Consider the following 22,176-nt stretch of genomic DNA (forward strand, 5'->3'; position numbering starts at 1 on the left):
CTCACTTCAGGTTCACTTGGTGATTGCGTAATTCTGCGGCTCTCTCTGTTGAACTCCATTAAACAGTAACATGTTGTTTCCACTGCAGCTTTAACAGTTTCTGACAGCTGTTTTTGGACTTCAGCACAAAGATCAACCCCGCTGAGTGTGAGCGAGTCTGAGTCTGTCAGAGTCTTTTAAAGTCGCAGGCTGTGATGCACTGAGAGCAAAACTCCCTTCTATACTCCAAACTGTAAAAACTTTTCTCACTAAGAAGTTTGAGACCATGACGACCTTTGACGACCTCTTGGAGGAGGCCGGGCCCTTCGGCCGGTGTCAGAGGCGCATCTTCGCCATGCTGTGTCTGCTGTCGTTGCCTTTCGCAGGGGTCTACGTGGGCATCGTGTTCCAGGGCTTCACCCCGGACCACTGGTGCCGGGACGCTGCCGTGGCGGAGAGGAGGCAGCAGTGCGGCTGGAGCTCGGCCCACGTTCGGCGGCTGATGCTCCCTCTGGTCAACAGCTCCGGGGGGGTTCTGCAGCAGAGCAGCTGTGAGCAGTACGACGTGGACTGGAACAGCACCGGACTCACCTGCGACACCCTGGACCCGCAGGACCTGAGTGGCGCCTCGGTCTCCTCGTGCAAGGTAGGTGAGATGATCTTAGAAAGTTCTGAAATCCCTTCTTCGTGTGTTTGAAGGACAAATGGTTTTAGCAGTGTGCAGAAGTTATAAAGCAGAAGTAAGCGGAATATTTGTGTTAATATAAAGTCTTAAATAGTTATATCTTCCGACAGCAATCACTTACATAGAGTGTTTGGTCTGAAACACGGGTCTCTCAGTCCCTCTGCTCTGCTGTAAGCCGAGGAGAAAACTTCTTGTATACTTCCTTGTATCCTACAACCTTTATCCAATGAGGAGAGAGAACGGCATAAAGGGGCGGTCCTCTCTGTGTGTGCAGCCAAGGGATGCGCGTGAATGTGGTGACGTAGGGACGAGGACCAATAGATCCATGACCACGAGGGCGGGGACTGCTAACTCCATCTGCTGACAGGAAGTTAGCCAAAACGACCGGATCGCTTACTTCTGCTTTAATATAAGTCTTAAATAGTTCTATCTTCCGACAGCAATCACTTACATAGAGTGTTTGGTCTGAAACACGGGTCTGTCAGTCTCTCTGCTCTGCTGTAAGCCGAGGAGAAAACTTTCCTTTGTATCCTACAACCTTTATCCAATGAGGAGAGAGAACGGCATAAAGGGGCGGTCCTCTCTGTGTGTGCAGCCAAGGGATGCGCGTGAATGTGGTGACGTAGGGACGAGGGCGGGGACTGCTAACTCCATCGGCTGACAGGAAGTTAGCCAAAACGACCGGATCGCTTACTTCTGCTTTAAACTGACTTCTTGTATCTTCAGATTATTTTCTTTGATTAGGCCAAAACCTTTTTTGCAGCATAGCAGTGACCCTAAACCTTTATCCATCCATTCTTTTCCTTCCATTTCGTACTATTGTACTCCCGAGGCCCTGAGGTCGAAGAAGAGCTCTTAAAATTTAATTTAAAAAACGTATATACAATAATAAAAGCGCCATACTTTCATGGCACTTTCTCGGCCTTGGACGGTGGTTTGCAAAGATTCTCAAATGTTCAAGTTCAGGAATGAAAAACAGGTTGTTGTTGTTTTTTTTATCCATGGTCACACACCAGGGTCTCATTAGACTGGATCCTTCCAAAGTCTGACATGTTTTGATGAGCAGATGTTAGAGTGAGAGTTTTACGGTGTTGTTACCATGAGTATTACTAGGTACAGTGTTTTGTTTCTGTCTTTAAGGACGGCTGGGAGTATGAGTACGAGGGGAGGAAGTCCTTCGTCACAGAGGTGAGAGGAGACATGACATCCGATTTTTAAAAGTTTATTAGGCTATACAATGATGATCTCCTCTACGTAGACGTGTCACTGTTTTTTTTTCCTGTTGGCCTCAGTTTGACCTGGTGTGTTCGGACGGATGGTTGGTCGACATGTTCCAGGCCACTCTCAACGTGGGCTTCCTGGTCGGCAGCTTCGCTTTTGGCTACTTCGCCGACAGGTGGAGTAGCTCTCACACTCGTCAATCGCCCTCTACTACACCCTTACCCATTCAATGTCATATTAAATCAAACAACTGCAACCACTTGACACTTTGTTTGAGGATTTTAAAAAGGTCTCTATTTGCTCTAATTCAGTGTAAAGACAGATGATTGAAGGGTTCTCCCCTCTACTTCCTGTCCTACCTAATTTCTCACCTATGACCAACACAGATCTCAGTGCAGAGGCCCATACTCATACCCCATTTACTCAACAGGTCACTAGGGTTAAAATCTTACACAGTGACACCTGTAAAAATACAACAAAAGACTCTTATTTTGAAATGATTCCTCTTCCTGTCTGCAGGTTTGGCAGGAAGCTCAGTTTCCTCATGTCCAACATACTGAATGTGATCTCGGGCTTCGCTCTGGCTGTGGTTCCAAACTACATCTCCATCCTGGTGTTCAGGACGGTTTTTGGATTCGCGGTCAAAGGCGGCTGGATGACCTGCTACGTGCTGCGTAATGATGATTTAAGACTGGTTCTTCTCTGAAGCATCACACTAATGAGATAATCAGTAACTACACACAGAAGCTAAATGACACAAACTTTATAAACAGTTGGAGAGAAGGTTGGTTCATTAAAACCCACCACATGTGGTTTGAAGGTGTTTTTCCATCGGTATCAATGACTCAACTGTTGCATGGTCCGAGATTTAAGGTTTTCACACTTCACCTTTAATGATATACGCAACACTTCTGTCTTGATGATCTGAAGTAGATTTAATTTGCGATCATTTTTGGGTTACAAGTAACCTAAACGGCTCAGTGCTTTTTGCTCCAGCTGGAAACATCTAGACAGTCACCAAAGATGTCTCTAAAAAACTGTCTTCCTTCTCTTTGCTGGGTCTGCAGTTTTGTTGGAGAACGGCAAATTATCAGTGGCTGATTTGCTGATTTCAATGGAGGTCGGCTGCAAGTGTTTGACTTGCATTACATGACTAACCTAAAAAGTAAAATGAAGATCAGCTTCATGACACAGACCAGTGGAGATCATGATAACCCTATAATTTACAGGCTGCTTATTACATGATAATGTCAAGAAATAGCCAACAAGTAATTGCATCATAATGTCTAGAAATAGCCTAGAAATAACGGTCAATTTCATAGTAATGTCGAGAAATATAGCCAAGAAATAACCATTGATTGCGTAGAAATAGCTCAGAAATAATGGTCAATTGCAAGGACTTGGTGGAGAAGAGCTGGCCTTTCCAAAAAATTCAAAGCATGAAAAGCATGTGTGATCTTTTGCCTATATAAAAAACATGACATTACTATGAAATTGACTGTTATTTCTTGGCTTTATCTTCACATTATCACATAATTATTATATAATTAGTGGCCGGTAAATTAAAGGGTTACCGAGATCATCTCTGTAAAAATTGGCACCAGTCTGCTGACAAACCTGGGTCGTATATTAACCAAACTTCACAGAGAATAAATATATGAATAACCGACAGATATTTGATTGTTTAGCGGACACTTTGTACACTAACAGCTGTCTGAACCTCACTTTGTTTTATTCTAGTGTCAACAAACACACTTGTTTCTCTCTCTCAGTGACAGAGATAGTCGGGGTGGAGTACAGGCGAACCGTGGGCATTTTGTTCCAGATGTTCTTCAGCGTCGGCGTCCTCATCCTCCCTCTGCTCGCCTACTTCATCACCGACTGGCGCTGGCTGCAGGTCGTCATCACTGCCCCCTACGTCCTCTTCCTGTGCTACTACTGGTCAGAGACTTTGTGTTGAGATTTGGTTGCAGACAGTCATTTTGTGACACGTCTTCCATTGGTTTGTAGATGATGGGATCATCAATCCTAGAAAAAAGATATGAATACATTAGAGAGTCCTTACTATCACCATGTGTTATTGATTATTGTTCATTATTGAACAGGTTGGCAGTCTAATGGTTACCCACAAACACTAACCATGAATAAGTGGGACTCAATGTTGTCGCATGTTGTTCCTCAACGTTCTCGCCAATCGTTTCTTGAGGGTTGATGGGAAGTAAATTTGTTCAAGAGGTCATCAATCCTAGAAAAAAGATATGAATACATTAGAGAGTCCTTGCTATTACCATTTGTTATTGATTACTGTTCATTATTGAACATGTTGGCAGTCCAATGGTTACCCACAAACACTAACCATGAACAACAGGGACTTTTGTCACACGTTGTTCCCCAACGTTCTCGCCAATCGTTTCTTGAGGGTTGATGGGAAGTAGATTTGTTCAAAGTGTTATTACAATTGTCTCTAGGTGCTTTTTGGGGAAAAAAACAAAAAACAAATCTAAAGGCATCAAAATGTTTGTAAATGTAGTAACAAATTGTTCAAACTAAATAATTTTTAAAGTGAAGCAACCATTGGAGACCAAACTCTCGGCTGAATGACCAGTAGTTCAACTTCATCACTCAGTCAGTCAGTCAGTCAGTGATAGATCCGTCTATAGGTGTGGTCCTGCCTAAAAAAAAGTGCTGAATCATCACACATTTAACCATGAAATAGACCAATGTCAGATTGTTCAGCACCAGCAGACAGATCTTTGTGCGTTGGTGTATTTTTTTTATCTACCAGGTTCATCCCAGAGTCTCCAAGATGGCTCATCTCCCAGAAGAACTCATCCAGAGCTCTGGAGATCACTGAAGCCATCGCCAAAGAGAACAAGAAGAAACTCGTCAACAAGTTTGAGGTGGATCAATTCGCCACTTTACTTAAAGGGATAGTTCACCCAAAATTGAAATTTGTCGACTAAGGGCTGGGAGAAGTTTCAGAGTCCTCCGTGGCTTCTCTGAGTTACAGGGGGTCTCAGCGTAGCAGTGCATGTCCATATAACGGTTGCAAATGGATACCAACTGTCTTCGTAACAAAAAGACACACCAAAAAACATCCAAATACCTCCATGCTGCTCGTATGTAATGTCTGTCTTGTATTGAAGCCCCGAAATGCAAAATTGTCCCGAAAAAAATTAAATAAGTCTATTTTTCAAGCTTGTTTGTAGCGGAAGCTTCTTGAAGCTCCTCTTCCCGGTTCGTCCAAATTTGACGAACCGGGAAGAGGAGCTTCCGCTACAAAACAAGCTTGAAATTTGGACTATTTTTTCCGGGACAATTTCGCATTTCGGGGCTTCAATACAAGACGGACATTACATACGAGCAGCATGGAGGCATTTGGATGTTTTTTGGTGTGTCTTTTTTTTATGAAGAAAAGTGGTATCCATTTGCAACCGTTGCACTGCTACGCCGAGACCCCCTGTAACTCAGAGAAGCCATGGAGGACTCTGAAACTTCTCCCAGCCCTTAGTCGACATGAGGGTGAGTAGATAATGAGTGAAATTTCAATTTTGGGTGAACTATCCCTTTAATGCTTTTCTGTTTCACTGAGTCGAGTTGTTTCAGGCTCTGACCGAAGAAGAAGGCGACTCCTCCTCTGCTTCTTTGTTGGACCTGGTCAGAACCCCAAATATGAGGAAACACACTTTCATCTTCATGTTCAACTGGTGAGAAGATTCACCGACTTATCGAACCGAACTGAAGTCAAGAGACACTGAGTCGTCCTGTCGTCGTCCCTCTGTAGGTTCACCAGCGCCGTGGTTTATCAGGGCCTCATCATGAGGGTGGGGATCGCAGGAGGAAACGTCTACGTCGACTTCCTCATCTCCGGCCTGGTGGAGTTCCCCGCCGCCTTCCTCATCCTCTTCACCATCGAACGCATCGGTCGACGTCTTCCCTTCGCCGCCGCCAACTTCGTGGCCGGAGCCTCCTGTGTCGCCACGGCCTTCATCCCCGACAGTGAGAAAAGGCTATACCGACTCTTTGATGCTTTTCAGAAGATAGATTCATTGCTCTTTCAAATTTCTTCATTCATTCCGCATTGTTTTACCAGATTTTTATCATAATTTCAACAATTTCTATTGATATTTCACCTGGATAGTTTATACCAATGCACCAACAAGTGGACCAAACAAAGAGTGACTGTCCTGACAAAGTGTTTGTCAGTATTTTTTCTTAAAGCCCATCACATTATCTGACGACGTAAAGTGAAAAAAATCCCAATTTTCTGTCCCTCTACGAATCAGACTTGTAGAGAAACTCCCACACACTTTCTTCTCACTTGAAACATTTGTTAAGCCAACGTTTTGGTCACAGACCTTTCTCAAGGCATCAAACAGCATCAAACAGATTGACAGAGAGCTTGTCTATTATGTTGGGTGGTAAAATACATTATAAGTACATTGGAAAATTATATAGTAGGCTAAGAAGACTGGAAAATTGTCACATCCAAAAGTGTAATCATTGAAGAAGGGAAGATGATCGTACCTATAAAGCATAAGTTTTATGCACTAGTCTTAATATCCAGATAGGTACAAGAAAAAGAAAAAAAAGAAAAAATCCCTCTGTGAGTAAAATGTCCTGTATGATGTGATAATGTCTCTGCTCTCACAGGTATGTTCTGGTTCAAGACGGTGGTGGCCTGTATCGGTCGGCTGGGCATCACCATGGCCTTCGAGATGGTGGTGTTTGTCAACACTGAGCTCTACCCGACGTTTGTCAGGTGAGGTCAGAGCGAGGTCATATTCAAACATAAACCTTTATAACACAGTGCCTTAACGTTTACAGAGTATTTAATACAGTTTGTAACTGGACACAGGAACCTGGGAGTGTCGGTCTGCTCCACGCTGTGCGACGTTGGAGGCATCGTCTCTCCGTTCCTGCTCTACAGACTGGCCGTCGTCTGGCAGGAGCTGCCTCTCATCATCTTTGGTGGGTTGATGATGATGATGATGATGATAAGTTAAAGGGATAGTTCACCCAAAATTCAAATTTCACTCATTATCTACGCACCCTCATGTCGACTAAGGGCTGGGAGAAGTTTCAGAGTCCTCCGTGGCTTCTCTGAGTTACAGGGGGTCTCGGCGTAGCAGTGCATGTCCATATGACGGTTGCAAATGGATACCAACTGTCTTCGTAACAAAAAGACACACCAAAAAACATCCAAATACCTCCATGCTGCTCGTATGTAATGTCCGTCTTGTATTGAATCCCCGAAATGCGAAATTGTTCCGAAAAAAATTAAATAAGTCTATATTTCAAGGACGAACCGGGAAGAGGAGCTACCGCTACAAACAAGCAACCGTTATATGGACATGCACTGCTACGCCGAGACCCCCTGTAACTCAGAGAAGCTACGGAGGACTCTGAAACTTCTCCCAGCCCTTAGTCGACATGAGGGTGAGCAGAAAATGAGTGCAATTTGAATTTTGGGTGAACTATCCCTTTAATTGCTTCTTTTAAAATGAACCTTAATTCTGTATTTCCCACAGGAGTGGTGGCGTTCATAGCCGGAGGTTTGGTGCTGTTGTTGCCTGAAACCAAAGGAGCTCCTCTGCCTGAGACCATCGATGACATTGAATTCCCCAACAGGTAGAATATTTCCCAACAGTATTATATATATGGTGGTGCTGAAGGGAGTATCAGATTCACGTTTTTTTTTATTTCCAGTAAAAGTCCTGCATTCAAAAAGTTGCCAGAGTAAAGTATTGTATATACTTTTAACCCCCATTAGAGTGTTAGGTAATTATTAGATTATTACTAATGATTTTAACCACTTTGTGTTGGATAGTCACTTCTAAAGCAATACATTATATAAGATGAATGGATATAATTTGAATATAAGATGCTAAATCTTTGAACATTGCACAATATTTCTCTTTAAATTAAGAGTAGAAGGAGCAGAAAATACAAATATTTTAGCTGTAGTAAAGTCCAGTTATGAGTTTATGAGTTAAACGTCTTTGTTTTTTGTTGTCAGGAAACGGGAGAACCCAGTGGAGAACCAACAAATGAAGAAACTTTTAAATTCTGATCTGACAAGCAACAAGGAAACAACAAGTGTGTGATATGGATGTGGATGTGTTTGTGTGTGTTTGTGTGTGTGTGTGGATAGTTTTTACTCAGATTACAATCTATTGCCCTCTGTTAAAAACAGTTTATACATTTTCTATATAAAGCACAACTTCCCCATTTCCTTTGTATCAAGTGTTATTTATTCTTCAGCTTTAACAGAAAACACACGTTTACATCCTAAAACCAGGAATATTCTCTGCTCACCGCGCTCCGAGTTCACGAGCACGAGTCATTAACATCAGATAATAACAGACAACAAACTTAAGCAGTGAAGCTGGAACAGTATATACATGTTAACATATCCTCCAAAAGCAAAATGAACCACTTTGTGTGACTTGTCACGTTTGAAGCTGTTTGTTTGAGGCGGATCGTTATTTTTGTTTTGTTTTTTTTGTTCTGTTTTTTAACCGGTAGTGATGGTTTTATCGATCCAGTCGACAAACTTGGAGACTCGGGCGTAGACGCCGGGTTTCATGGCGTTGGCGCATCCCAACCCCCAGGATGTGACGCCTTGCAGGATGAACCTGTTCTGATCTTTACACACCAGAGGACCGCCGCTGTCGCCCTGCAGAGGGGAAACACACACACAGACAGATGCTCCTTGAATGCCTCACATATACAGTAAACAATAGTGTCACTTAAAAAGCATTTAAGGCTGCAGCAGCGCTCTGCAGGGTCGTGGTTTTATAGGAAGCTTAAAGGGATAGTTCACCCAAAATTCAAAGTGCACTCATTATCTACTCACCCTCATGTCGACTAAGGGCTGGGAGAAGTTTCAGAGTCCTCCGTGGCTTCTCTGAGATACAGGGGGTCTCGGCGTAGCAGTGCATGTCCATATAACGGTTGCAAATGGATACCAACTGTCTTCGTAACAAAAAGACACACCAAAAAACATCCAAATACCTCCATGCTGCTCGTGTGTAATGTCCGTCTTGTGTTGAAGCCCGAAATGAGAAATTGTCCCGAAAAAAATTAAATAAGTCTATATTTCAAGCTTGTTTGTAGCAGAAGCTCCTCTTCCCGGTTCCTCAAATTTGGACGAACCAGGGTCTGTCCTCTTCCCAGTTCGTCCAAATTTGACGAACCGGGAAGAGGAGCTTCGAGAAGCTTCCGCTACAAAACAAGCTTGAAATATAGACTTATTAAATTTTTTTCGGAACAATTTCGCATTTCGGGGCTTCAATACAAGACGGACATTACATACGAGCAGCATGGAGGTATTTGGATGTTTTTTGGTGTGTCTTTTTGTTACGAAGACAGTTGGTATCCATTTGCAACCGTTATATGGACATGCACTGCTACGCCGAGACCCCCTGTAACTCAGAGAAGCCACGGAGGACTCTGAAACTTCTCCCAGCCCTTAGTCGACATGAGGGTGAGACGAGTAGATAATGAGTGCAATTTGAATTTGGGGTGATCTATCCCTTTAAAGTTTCTAAATTATCAAAGTGATGATGCGGTTTCCACAGTTTGTGAGTTTTCTGTACCTGGCAGCTGTCCGTTCCTCCCTCGATGTTTCCGGCGCACATCTCGTGGTCTCGGACTCTGCCGTTCAGGTAGGACGGACGGTTACAGATCTTGTTCTCGATCACAGGGAAACCAGCCTCCTTCAGGGTGCCGTCACCTCCGGTACCTGGAAGACACCTTTCAGTTATCCACCCATCCTCATCCTCATCCTCATCCTATTTAACTTAGTTTTATCTTGCACTTGAGTTTCAGAGGATTTATGAGTCAGGACATGTCATAAAATCGCCTTTACAGTCACACTACACTGCAAAAACTCAAAATCTTACCAAGAATATTTGTCTTATTTCTAGTCAAAATGTCATTTCTAGTCCAAACAAATCTCATTATACTTAAAATAAGACTCATCACATTAAAAAGTAGCTTGTTTTTAGACACTTTTTACTACTTTCAAGCATATTTTCACTTGAAATAAGTAGAAAAATCTGATAGTGGAGAAAGTTTTTCTTTCTTATTACAAGCACAAAAAACCTGCTTTCACTGGCAGATTTTTCTACTCATTTCAAGAGAAAATTTGTTTGAAACAAGTAAAAATTATCTAAAAACAAGTTCATTTTTAGGTGACGAGTCTTATTTTATGTGGAAAGAGATTAGTTTTGACTAGAAATTAGACATTTTGACAAGAAATAAGACAAATTCTTCTTCTAGATTTTGAGTTTTTGCAGTGTACAGCATCAGTAAGATACAGCAAAGGGATCGGACACCATAAAACCATCAGGCCCATCAAAACGGTTCAGATAGTTCAGATACCTTGAGTTTCACCCCATCCAGTAACGTAACACTCAGTTCCACTGGCAACAATAAAGTCCTTGTTGGGTAGACATACAGGCAGGACTTTGTCGTTTATCAGAGCAGGGCTGAAAATGCACAGAAACATGAAATTCAAATAAACTGGTGAAATAAAACATGGAACAAATGAAACGTCATTGATTAATACTTAATTGACTGTTTCGGGTTGGTGGTATTATAATGAAGGCAGGTTTGCCATTCAAAATACTAAATCATTTTCAAAGCAGAGGAAGATGAGACTGTCATATAAAGGGAGATGATTTATAAGGTGAATATATTTTTAATACATTGTATGAATATGTCTCAATTATGTGGCGTGATCTCTTATTTTAGTGGTTTTGATCCTGTAGGACAGTGTTTTTCAAACTTATGGTCGGGACCCCACGTGGGGTCGCCTGGAATTCAAATGGGGTCGCCTGAAATGTCTAGTAATTGATAAAAATTAAAAAAAAAACAGATAAAAAAATATTTTTAACCAATTATTATTCTTTTTAAAATTATGATTAAAAACTCCACACAAAATCTTAAAAAACTGTATTCTATAATTTCACTTTCTTGAATATAAATCGAGTTCAAGTAAATTGCAGCATATAAAAATATCTGAACTGGCACATCTTGATTGACGGCCGCGACGTGATCGCAGGGTCGCCAGAAATTGTCAAAATGGGGTCATGATGCCAAAAAAGGTTGGGAACCACTGCTGTAGGACGTCCTACACATTAGTATCGAGTCTCAGGTTGGTTTTTAGGGTTGGTCAGAAGAACTCAGAAGGTAAAACATGATGTTGTACTGTATCTCACAGTTATCTCTTTAAAAAAACACTATAATCTATACAATATCTGGACGCCTTGTGTCCAGAAAAACAAAACTGGACTGGCCTGCCTTGTGTAATCCAAATACAAGTAGTATCTAACGTAATAAAGTGAGGTAGCTGTACTAGCATCACTGTATCAGTATTTGATTTATTGACCATTGATGGGATGATCGGTCCAGTTCTCACCTCTCCAGTTTGAGCAGCGCGATGTCGGCTCCGTTGGGTCCCAGCACCAGTTTCTCCAGTCTCCTCACCTGCTTGGACGGCTCGTTGGCTCTCTCTGTGTGGACGCCCAGCAGCACCCGGTAGGCCGAGGGCCGCTTGGACCTACAGTACATGACATTTCATTACACATACACCATTTATGTTATCACAGGACTTAAGATGTTTGTTTGTTTTTTGTTAAATAATAGTCTCCCTGACCTCTCCAAGCAGTGGGCAGCAGTCAGGACCCACTGAGGGTGAATCAGAGTTCCTCCACAGAAATGGACTAAATTACTGGTAGAAAGACACAGACAGAGGTGCATTCAAGTTGGACAGAATAAGATAATATGATATTTGTAAAACACATTCATGGAGAAACCCCCTCGAGATGGGAAAACAGGGATATTAACAGAAAAGAAAGGTAAAAAGTTACATGGAAAATATACTGCAACACATCAGTCCACTGCTAATATAAGGGGTCCTAGGAAATACGATATTGAGTTCTAATTCTGTTTCATATCCAGGTAGCCTTTGCTTAGATTCTCTTTGGAAACAGACTAAAAACATATATATTTTTTAAATATTTCTCATTGAGATGAGGTTTCAGAAAATACCATCAGAGCATATTTAACTTAAAAAACAACAGCATATTTTAGTGTTGTTGTACTCACTCAGTCCGGAGGCTGATTTGCCAGGGCCATGAGTGTGGTTTGGACACACAGCCTCCGACAATACGACCAAAACAACGCTTTGGTTTGGTAACTGGCGTCCCGCAGTTCATTCCTCCTACAAAGAAAAGACATTTTGAATTTTGAATTTGCTTAGATAAGTCAAAATTGTGTCAGAAAACCAAAGTGTTGGATGGACAAAGAATTTTTATTTTTTATTTTATAATGAAATGTTATTATAAATCAAAGTCACTGCATTAATTCTCTGTCGATCATTGATCATTGTATTGGATGTCACCAAGATATATTGACTAGTTTACCAATATACTGATCTAGACTGGTACATACCGCAGTCAGGGATCATACAGTAGTCCCATTTCTTGCTCCTGTCAGTTGTGTAGCACCACGGACCGTTCACATCGTTATCTGGGTTTCTGCAGCTCTGACAGTGATGATGCACAAGGAGAGATTTAATGAACCAGAAAATAAAACTGCCTTTACAGTAATATGATTAAAAGAAACGTCCACACTCCGTAAGTCTCCATCACACTTACATTTCCCTCCAGGCCCTTGGTGGGGTGACTTTCTGGGGTAAAACTGTTGTGCTGATGAGGGCTCTGAGCGGACCAGGCCTGGCAGGTCACGCCCAGAATGGTGATGGAGGTTGGGCCGCGGTATGTTTCTCCATTTCCACTCTTACAGTCTAATACGGCAACGTAACGAGAAAAAAGTGGGCGTTTAAAGTGGAAAATAAAGACAGGAAATCTCAAATCTGACAAAAAGACATTTATAAATCTGAATTACCTTTTGCTGGTGGGGTCTGGGTGGCGGCGGTGGAGGGGGGATTAGGCTTCTGGCCAGGAGATGGTACATCTGGAGGAGCAGATTCAGGAGTGGCGGGGCATTTCTCCAAATTGCAGTACTCCCAGCGAACCCTGGGGTCTGTGGTGTAGCACCAAGGAGCTCGGTCCCCATCTGGGTTTCTGCAGAGATTCCTCCGGAGGTCCCTGTTGAAAGAGAAGATCTGGATGGTCAGCTGGTGCCTTTGTAACTTAATTCAGACCAGTGGAAAAGTGGATGCCAGATGTAATGTCTGACCAGTGTTGGGAACGTTACTTTTAAAAAGTAATTAGTTATAGTTACTAATTACTTCTCCCAAAAAGTAACTGAGTTAGTAACTCCACTACTTCACTATAATAGTAACTAGTTACCAGGGAAAGTAACTATTGCGTTACTTTTTCTTTCTTTTTTTTAAGTTTAAATATGTCGAAGAATTTGGATTTTTTTTCTCTCATTTTTAAATTGTATTTTATTGTTTTCATATATTTCACTGATCGCAATTATGGAATGCAAGTGTGTGTTTTATTGAAAGCGAGGCTGGTGTGCCTATGAAAATAGGTTACAGTGGGTTTTTTAAGTGCTGTGGCTACAAGCAAATCTCATATTGTCTCTGTACAAAGACAACAAAGACCTTTTTAAATGTGAAAACAGCAGAGACCTATTCAAGATTTGCGTTTAATAACAGGCAAAACATCGAAATTAATTTATTCATGGCCACATTAAGTGAAATTATTAACTTTACCGATTATCCATCTGATTATCTGTCCTGCTGCGAGCGCACAACAGGGTATCTGCGGATCCTTAAAAAGTCTCAAATTCATGTATCTAAAATTAAGGCCTTAAAAAGTATTAAATTTATTAGAAAATTCTAAGATGGTCTTAAATATATAATACACTGCATCATAAAATATGTATGCACTTAAACTTTTATATGAAATAACAGGGTATTTCACGGCTTAAAAAGTCTAAAATGTGAAAATCTAAATTTTAGGTCTTAAAATGTCTTAAATTTGTTGAATTATTGTGTTCAAGTCTTAAATAATTTTAGACAGGTCTTACATTTTCTTATGCCCACCATGGGCGAGCATTTCACTCGCATTTGCCCCTAAAAAAAACAAACATGTGTGAACCGGAAAAATCACAAAAAGAAAGAGCACACGATTGGTCAAAAACTACAAATCCCACAATTATCTGGCCTCAACAATAACAGTAGTTAGTGTAAGTAAGGGAGAGTGGAGCTGTAGGTGAAAAGAGGAAACAACGCCACGTCTGGTCCTGTTCTATGTTGTTCGTTCACACCGTCACCGTTTATTCGTTACGTCCGCGGTGTAAAAGGCCGTGACGCAAAGACGCGATTAGGCGCGAGACGCGATTAGGCGCGAGACGCGGTAGACGCGACTTTTTTTTTTTTGCGACGCTACACCCGATTCTTTTATGGCGACGGGACCTTCGCGTCTTCGTCCTTTTCATCGTGTTTGGTGGGAAGACCCACGAGGGGCTTCCCACCAAACACGAGGAACGCTTTTTTTTCGCTCGAGTTTATACGCGCGACCAAACGCGAGATACGCGAGAAATGCGATTTATCGCTCGTTTTGACTTTGTGTAAATTCGCGTCTTCACGAGCCCGCCCATTTTCACTACAACAACAACATTTCTGCTCTCACCAACCATGGTCGAGGTCACAACGCTGCTGTAGCTGCTCTGGAAGAGTTCCAGCTGATGAGCTACAGAGACTTTAGAGTCAAAGAGGAGCAGAGCGTCGCTGTGTCGGACTGTTTGGATTTAATGAAGAAGCTGCACAGAGTCAGGTGAGCAGAAGCTCAGGACAAACACTTCGCTCCGGGACATAATGTAGCTACACCTCACATGTTCTTGTCTTTTACCTCAGGGAGATTAAAGTAGTGTCTGTTTCCACTTTCCCTCCGATCTCGGCAGCTTCCCTCTGCTAGTCTGTGTGTGTGTGAGGCTAAACTGCGTGCGTGTGTGGTTTGTGTACAAACTGAACACTGCCTCTGATTGGCTTAGCATGAAACCTTACTCTGCCTCAACCAATCATCATCACTTATGCGGTTGTCTCGTCCCTCCCTCCTCCCCCCTCCCCTCACCAAAGGAGAGGAGGAAAAAAAGTTTAGCAGCTTCTGTGTCTGAGATGAGATGAGCCAAGTCGGAGGACAACGGCTTCAAAGTAGTTTGTAACGCGCCTCATTTAATTGTCGGTAACGGTAACGGCGTTGTAACGGTGGAAATAGTAATTAGTTAGATTACTCGTTACTGAAAAAGATAACGCCGTTAGTAACGCCGTTTATTTTAACGCTGTTATTCCCATCACTGTGTCTGACTTAAGTTATCCAGACAAAATATTCTGAAGATTATAATGTCAGTCAAAGATCAACCTCTGGGATGCACACTCCACTTCACTGTATCATCCAAGGAAGCCACCTTATCCAACGTACCGTAGTTAGGCATTGTGGTTGTTGTGTTACATAGGCTACTTACAGCCAAAAAGTTAATTATTGTGTTGTTCAAAAAATAATAGCGTTGTGTTAAATTAACATCAAAACTTCCCACAGTGTATCTGATACCCTGATGTGTCTGATATATGAAAAAAGAAATAAAGAAATAAAGAAAAAAAGATGTAATAATGTAAAATTCACCTGTTTAGTTGAAAAGACGGTAGATAACATACTTTTTTAATAGTCTAAAGTGTAAAAAGTGTGTGTTTGGACACATTTTGTCCTTTATCTGCTGATACGACCCAGAGAAGCGTTTTATTTCCGGAAACAGGCAGAAGACCGAATGACCCTTGTCACCATGGTAACAACAACACGTCGTTAAGGTTGTGGGGCTTAATTTAACGGCTCTACCGCCATGTAAAGATCACTACCAGCTCCTTCAGAGCTCCAGCTGGACTGCGAAAATGACTTTTTTTCCCCCTCCTCCCTTGAATGTGAAGCATAGAGGCAAGTCGATAACTAACTTACTGTACATGTCTGTTTCATGTCTGTTGGTGACCGGATACAGAAGGTATGAAAAGTAACGTTACCTAACTGATACCAAAGACGGTATTGAATATCTTTGCTGATACGTTGGTATCGCCAGTTAGCTGTGGAGCTAGCTGTTAGCTGTGGAGGTAGCATTGGCTATTGGTTGTATCTGGGTTGTTTTCGTTGGTTGTCTTGGTTAAATTTTTTCAGTTTGTGTGTTTACCAGCGGTTTCTTTGCGACTCTTAACAGCGACTCAAGAATATGCTTTTATCACAGAGCCATGTTTAAAAAAAAAAATGTTTTTGTACTATGACTCCAATGATTATGTAGGCTACATGCATGTGTGTTGTGTATTAGTTTGGTTCTTTTATTCAGCTATGGCACAGTGAATTTCATTGTACTTGTACTTGTGCAATGACAATACTATCTATCTATCTATCTATCTATCTATCTATCTATCTATCTATCTACCTATCTACCTATCTACCTACCTACCTACCTACCTACCTACCAGCTAGTGGGAGATTGTAGCCGACGAAGCGCTAGTTTTGGTCCAAGATGGCGGACATGGTGGCTCAGTGCTACATCTACAGAAACCCCCAAATTCTTTATTTTAGTCTTCGCATTGTTGGATTTGAAGATAATTTGAATTAAAACCAAAGTGTTACCTGTCACCTGACCTAAACCCAGTTCTCAGCACCTCTGGGAACTTCCTTCAAGACTGTTGGAAAACCGTTCTAGGCGACGACCTCATGAAGCCGATGACAGACAGTCAAGAGTGTGCAAAAGGTTGCCATCAAAGCAAAATATGGCTACTTTAAAGAATCTAAAATATAGGTAAAACACACATTGTTTACTGCATGTTGTGTTCCTTCATAGTTATGATGTCTTCAGTTTGAAAGTAATACAAATTGAGTAAAACTGTGTCCAAACTTTTGACTGGTAGTGTATATAATGCAGACTTGTGCTGTTTGGGGTTGAAAATCACAGACACATGTTGACACTCACGCTTGGGGGAAGTGCTGTGGAGTTTTTGCGTGGGTGTGAGGACTCATGGAGCTCCAGATTTGACATTTCTTTCCACTGATGGTCTCCGATGTTATGCCTCTGTAGTTTGTCCCGTCTCCTTCATAACAGTCTTCTTCCTCTGGAGGGATCACTGGATCGTCTGCAGCAAGAGAGAGACAAGAATATAGGCTGATGCAACCAGAAAACACCATTGTTGGCCATATATATAAATCTTATCCTTTATCAAATTGATTGAGTTTAGTGCAGCAGTACTGTTCTACCTGGTCTTGATCCATCCCCACAGCTCGGCACTGTGCAGTACTCCCAGCGAGTTTCAGGGTCAGATGTGTAACACCAGGGCATCCTCTCGTTGTCGGGGTTTCGACAGTAGTTGTTATCTAGGCCTCTGACCAATAAATACACCGTCATCATCAGAACACAAGCAGCAAGTGCATATTTGTTCTTGTTTGTGTTGCATATACAGTACAGGGGCTCTTACTTGCAGGGGTAGTTATCTGGGGTACGGTTGTGTTTGTGGGGAGTTTGAGCCGACCAACTCTGGCATCTTTTGCCCGACTCCGTCACAGAAACTGTTCCTCGGTACAATCCGCCTTCACCAGTGGCACAGGTCAGCTCTGGGATGATGGTGGGAGCCTCAGATGCTGAGGACAAGAGTATTATTACTATTTTTATTTAGGCCTATAAAACTCATTAAAAATATTCAGGAATAAGTGGATTTTCTTACACGAGTGACAGAAATGAGCTTCCATATTGCGTTTCTTTTAATAATATTCCTAATAATCTTGTTACATAAATAAGTAATGCAATTTTGGTAACTGTTTAATTTAAAGGCTGCTGATTACGTGATAATGTCAAGAAATATCCAAGAAATAACAAGTAATTGCATAGTAATGTAAAGAAATGGCATAGAAATAATGGTCATTTAATACTGTAATAATGTTATGTTTTTCATAAAGGCAAAAGATTACACATGCTTTGAATTTTTTGGGAAAGACCAGAATTTTTCTCCACCAAATCCTTGCAATTGACCGTTATTTCTTGGCTATACATTACTATGAAATTGACTGTTATTTCTTGGCTATTTCTAGACATTATCATGTAATTAGCGGCCTGTAAATTAAAGGGTTACCCAATTTTTTTGTCTTGTTTTGTTCCACAGGTTGTGATGCAGGATCAGATTGCCACTTCAAAGGTCTTAAAGCAGGAAGGGGATGATGGACAGCCACTCAACCTTATACCAGCAGGTATGAGCACATTAGACACGTTTTAGTCTACAGACGTTCTCTATAATTCTCAAAAGCTGCAATTATATTGTTTGAAAACGCATGAAGAAAATTCTTCTTGCCATATTTCTACACTACAAGATACAGTATATTCTCATTATGTACATTACATATCATTGTAATTCTAGTCCTTACTCATTGTGCAGATTTAAGGCTTTACAGTGATGAAATAGAGACAATGTAAAGTGGACATATTATATAAAACAGGAAGACTTACTGCAGCGAGGAATGGAGCAGAAGTCCCATCTTTTGGATGGGCTGGTGGTGAAGCACCAAGGTCGGGGGTCTCCATCAGGGTTTCTGCAGTAGTTCTCCTCAAGATACTTCTCTGGGAGACTAAAGGAAACATTAACTCTTTTAGCTTTAGTGTAGCTGTTAGAAAATGAGTTTAATCTAATTAAATCCTCTTTAATGGTTGATGTGTAGGTTTACTGTAAGTGAAGGTTAAGTTGTCTTACGCGCTGGGGATGTAGCCGTGGTTGTGAGGTTTCTGGGAGTCCCAGTGTTGGCAGGTGAAGCCGTTTTCCGTGGTGGAGATTTTTCCTCTGTACTTCTCACCGCTGCAGTGTATACACTCCTCTGTAAAGACACACACACACACACAGGCATCACATGTGGCCTTTATTGTGGTATCTATGTTTCTTCATGAGATTGTCAGGTTTTGTCCGCCAGTATAATTCCCCACGCATCACCTGCTTATTGTGGACTATAGTGTGTAGGGTGACCAGATGTCCTGTTAAAGCTGTCCCTGAAAATGTCCCCAGTTTTGATATTTAATGAGGAATTAAAAAAAAGAAAGATTTATGTTTTGGCTAACTTCTTGTCAGCCGATGGAGTTAGTCCCCGCCCTCGTCGCTACGTCACCACATTCACGCGCATCCCTTGGCTGCACACACAGAGAGGACCGCCCCTTTATGCCGTTCTCTCTCCTCATTGGATAAAGGTTGTAGGATACAAGGAAAGTTTTCTCCTCGGCTTACAGCAGAGCAGAGTGACTGACAGACCCGTGTTTCAGCCCAAACACTCTATATAAGTGATTGCTGTCGGAAGATATAACTATTTAAGACTTATATTAACACAAACATTCTGCTTACTTCTGCTTTAACACAGTTTTATTTTTATTTTCTTTGCAGCAGAAAGTGGCACTTTGGAAATTTGGTTCTTTTGACACATGATGGCATGTGGTCTGAAAGGTTTAGGAACCTCGGATGTAGCACATTTCAAACAGAGGCGATAAGGATATTATATTATATTATATTAAATAAAAAAATAAATGAACATGTAGCTAATTGCCCCTGTTATTTATTTCATAATGATAACATTTAATGATTTTTGACCAATGCGCTGAAAATGTACCCGATTTTCATTTCAGAAATCTGGTCACCTTCCTATAGTGGGTTTTTCTCAAGTTTCAATGAGCCGTGGCGTTATTGCTGCGTCTTACCAGTGCAGCTGGCAACGTTGCAGTGCTCCCAGCGGGTGTTGGGGTCGGTGGTGTAGCACCAGGGTCCACCGCTGTCTCCGTCAGGGTTTCTGCAGAAGTTTGAGTCCAGGTCTGCTCGAGGGTGGGACTGTGGTGTCATACTGCAGGTGGACACGTTGATAAAAAAATAAAATGATTACAAAAATAATATATGATGCAATGTAAATTCAGGAAGGATAGGATGCGAGTACATACTTCGGCCTGTGTGGGAATTTTCCCTCCCATCTCTGACACGTCTTTCCTGTTTTTGTTCTGGACTTGGTTCCTCTGTAATCTGTTCCTATTCCATTCACACACTCCAGGAGGTATTCTAGGAAAGACACGGGACATCGTTATCATCACTATTTTTATTACCACAAAGCACAACAATGTAATTATTATCTGTTGATTAGATTCGTCAGACGATTCTCCCGGTGAATCATTGATTTGATTCCACTGAAGAGTTGTATCATCCCCCCCAAAAAACCTGAGTGACTCTAGTGTTTAACTTTCAGTCCTTCTCTACTGTGTTTGCAGACACAGTCCAAACACCACTGATCATGCAACGCAGGGTAAACATTAACCACAGTGTAAGGAAATCTGAACTGCAGCAGTACATAAATCTTGTAGTGTTTAATTTGACATTAAATAAAAAAGAAACATACCTTTTTTTTCATATAAACCTGCGCTGGCTCTGCGCAGCACCGTCTCTGATTTAGAGTTGGCGGCTGCTGTCCAGCACTCTTGATCCTTTTCAATATACATGAACGCCCTGTGAGAGTTGTGATTGTCAGGTTTTAGATGCTGAGCCCTTAAACTGGACAAGAAGTGATGTTTAAAAGTAAAACATTGGTCATGTAAAGGTGTGAACTCACCTGCATGTGAAAGCTGCTTCACTGTTACACTTGGCGGCGCACTCGGACACAGTGTTCACTGAGTACGACCGTTTGTTCAGCGATAGGATCCATGCCCCTTCGGTTTTGGCGTAGCCTTCCACATCAACACCGCTCACTGGAATCACACAGAAGAATTATATAAATATATATAATATAAATATTTAAAGTAATCCAACAATTCAACTAATAAAGTACTGAAACAATAAAAATATGTGAATTAAAGTAGGAAGAGGAATTGGGTTGATGCTCTAGAATGAACGCTTTGGATGTCATTTATTATAGACAATCTATGAGTTAAGAACCGTGTAAATGTTAACAGTGATGTAATAGTTTGCCGGGAAGTCCCAGATTGTGACCCTGAACAGATATTTGGATCAAGTCTCTAAGATTGGCTCTGTGCTCTGGGGTGTGTCCGATGGGAAAAGTGTATTAATTATCACAAATCTTAGTCCATGAACTAGTCCATCATTAAATTGTTAAAATGGTTCTTCATTTTTAGGATTTTAGGAAATAGGCTTCTTGTTGAGAGCAGGGTTGAGATTAAGGTAATTTATACATTTACATGTGTTTTATTAAAGTTTTGAAAACCTTAAAAAGATTTAAGTGTAAGCTAAAAAACAAAAACATCTCAGTGTAGATTCATATCTCCTCTCTCAGGCTTCTTTCTGCAGATCTAACAAGAGCAGATCGTTTTGTGTTGGCTGAATGTTTTCTGACTGCAGCTTAAAACTCACAGGTAAAATTTGGTCCCTAATGAACTTCATTAAGCTGTGCAACATGTTGGTTTTCTGACATCCAGTGATTGTGCAGCATTTTCTCGACTGACTTTATGATTAAAAACACATTATAGTGTCATTATCTACAAAATGTGATCATAAACAAATCAGCACCTCTAAATGCTCACAGATTTAATTTGTTGCATCTCATTTATTTAATTGATGTAACACTCAAAGTGCCTGTAAGATAAGCTCCCAATCAGTATCATAAGTAGGTCACATTTTGTGCCAAGCGGATACAGCAGAGTGACACGTTCAGACGAGGATGGGAAGTTTCAACATTTCGATATTTTTTTTATCCCCTGATCAAGCAAATTTGATTTCAGACGTGAGATTTAACATCTTAAAATTCAGACTATTTGAAGCCTAGATCGTCCTCATCTGGGTTTTCTTCAACCTGTGTCACGATAGCAACACGAATCACTGTCGAATATTTAGATTTACTATATAATTCAAAGATCTATTGATAATTATATAATTATGTTATGTCGTTATGTGGTTCTGTTGTTCTTACCAGTGCAGATCAGGGCTCCCAGGAGGAAAGCTGCTGTGTGCAGGTCCATGGTGAGGCCCCCTATACTAGCAGCTCATAGTCAGACTCAGAGTCCCTCAGGTAGCTCCTGTTATATTATTGGGCTCCTTTGGGCGCGCTGGGAAGACAAATAGGACAGCTCAATCATTAGTCAATCATTGGCCATCGGACAAGGACGGCAAAAGAGCAACAGGTCAAAATCCTTGTTTATGGGAGATTATGGGACACAAAGTGTGGCATCGTGAAATCACAGCGTGTCATCCTTCCTGTTGCACGTATCCAACAATACTTTCTTGAATCTACACACGGAGATGCAGCTGCAGACGTCTTGAGCTGCTCTGTTGCTCTGACTGTGGATGAACTTTGACCTCTTTT

The 22,176-nt window shown here is 41.4% G+C and overlaps 2 protein-coding genes across 3 annotated transcripts; one reads left to right on the forward strand and one right to left on the reverse strand.

Annotated features, from left to right (window-relative positions):
- Positions 1-74: 74 nt before the first annotated feature.
- On the forward strand, positions 75-8,721 carry LOC311007483 (solute carrier family 22 member 2-like). 2 transcript variants are annotated; one of them, XM_084000685.1, is made up of 12 exons: positions 75-625; positions 1,805-1,852; positions 1,957-2,060; positions 2,405-2,559; positions 3,658-3,826; positions 4,671-4,785; positions 5,492-5,592; positions 5,670-5,884; positions 6,539-6,647; positions 6,744-6,856; positions 7,417-7,516; positions 7,905-8,120. In XM_084000685.1, exons 1-12 carry the CDS (start codon positions 266-268, stop codon positions 7,990-7,992), a joined length of 1,677 nt encoding a protein of 558 aa, XP_083856811.1. In that variant the 5' UTR covers positions 75-265; the 3' UTR covers positions 7,993-8,120. The 2 variants fall into 2 exon arrangements, with proteins under 2 accessions (XP_083856811.1, XP_083856812.1); XM_084000686.1 differs by lacking the exons at positions 7,417-7,516; positions 7,905-8,120 and adding an exon at positions 8,694-8,721 and having other exon boundaries at positions 6,744-6,886.
- On the reverse strand, positions 8,117-21,937 carry plg (plasminogen). Its single transcript, XM_084000684.1, has 19 exons — positions 21,784-21,937; positions 20,473-20,608; positions 20,263-20,369; positions 19,814-19,928; positions 19,580-19,719; positions 18,594-18,714; positions 18,353-18,471; positions 17,331-17,493; positions 17,113-17,237; positions 16,832-16,991; positions 12,803-13,005; positions 12,553-12,701; positions 12,347-12,440; positions 12,002-12,116; positions 11,550-11,624; positions 11,313-11,453; positions 10,274-10,380; positions 9,487-9,632; positions 8,117-8,564 (listed from the first exon to the last, which is right to left on the reverse strand). The coding sequence occupies exons 1-19, from the start codon at positions 21,830-21,832 to the stop codon at positions 8,403-8,405; spliced, it is 2,427 nt and encodes an 808-aa protein (XP_083856810.1). The 5' UTR covers positions 21,833-21,937; the 3' UTR covers positions 8,117-8,402.
- Positions 21,938-22,176: the final 239 nt, after the last annotated feature.

The sequence above is a fragment of the Trachurus trachurus genome (genome assembly GCF_905171665.1).
Source record: "Trachurus trachurus genome assembly, chromosome: 24".
In the NCBI taxonomy this organism is placed as follows: Eukaryota; Metazoa; Chordata; class Actinopteri; order Carangiformes; family Carangidae; genus Trachurus; species Trachurus trachurus.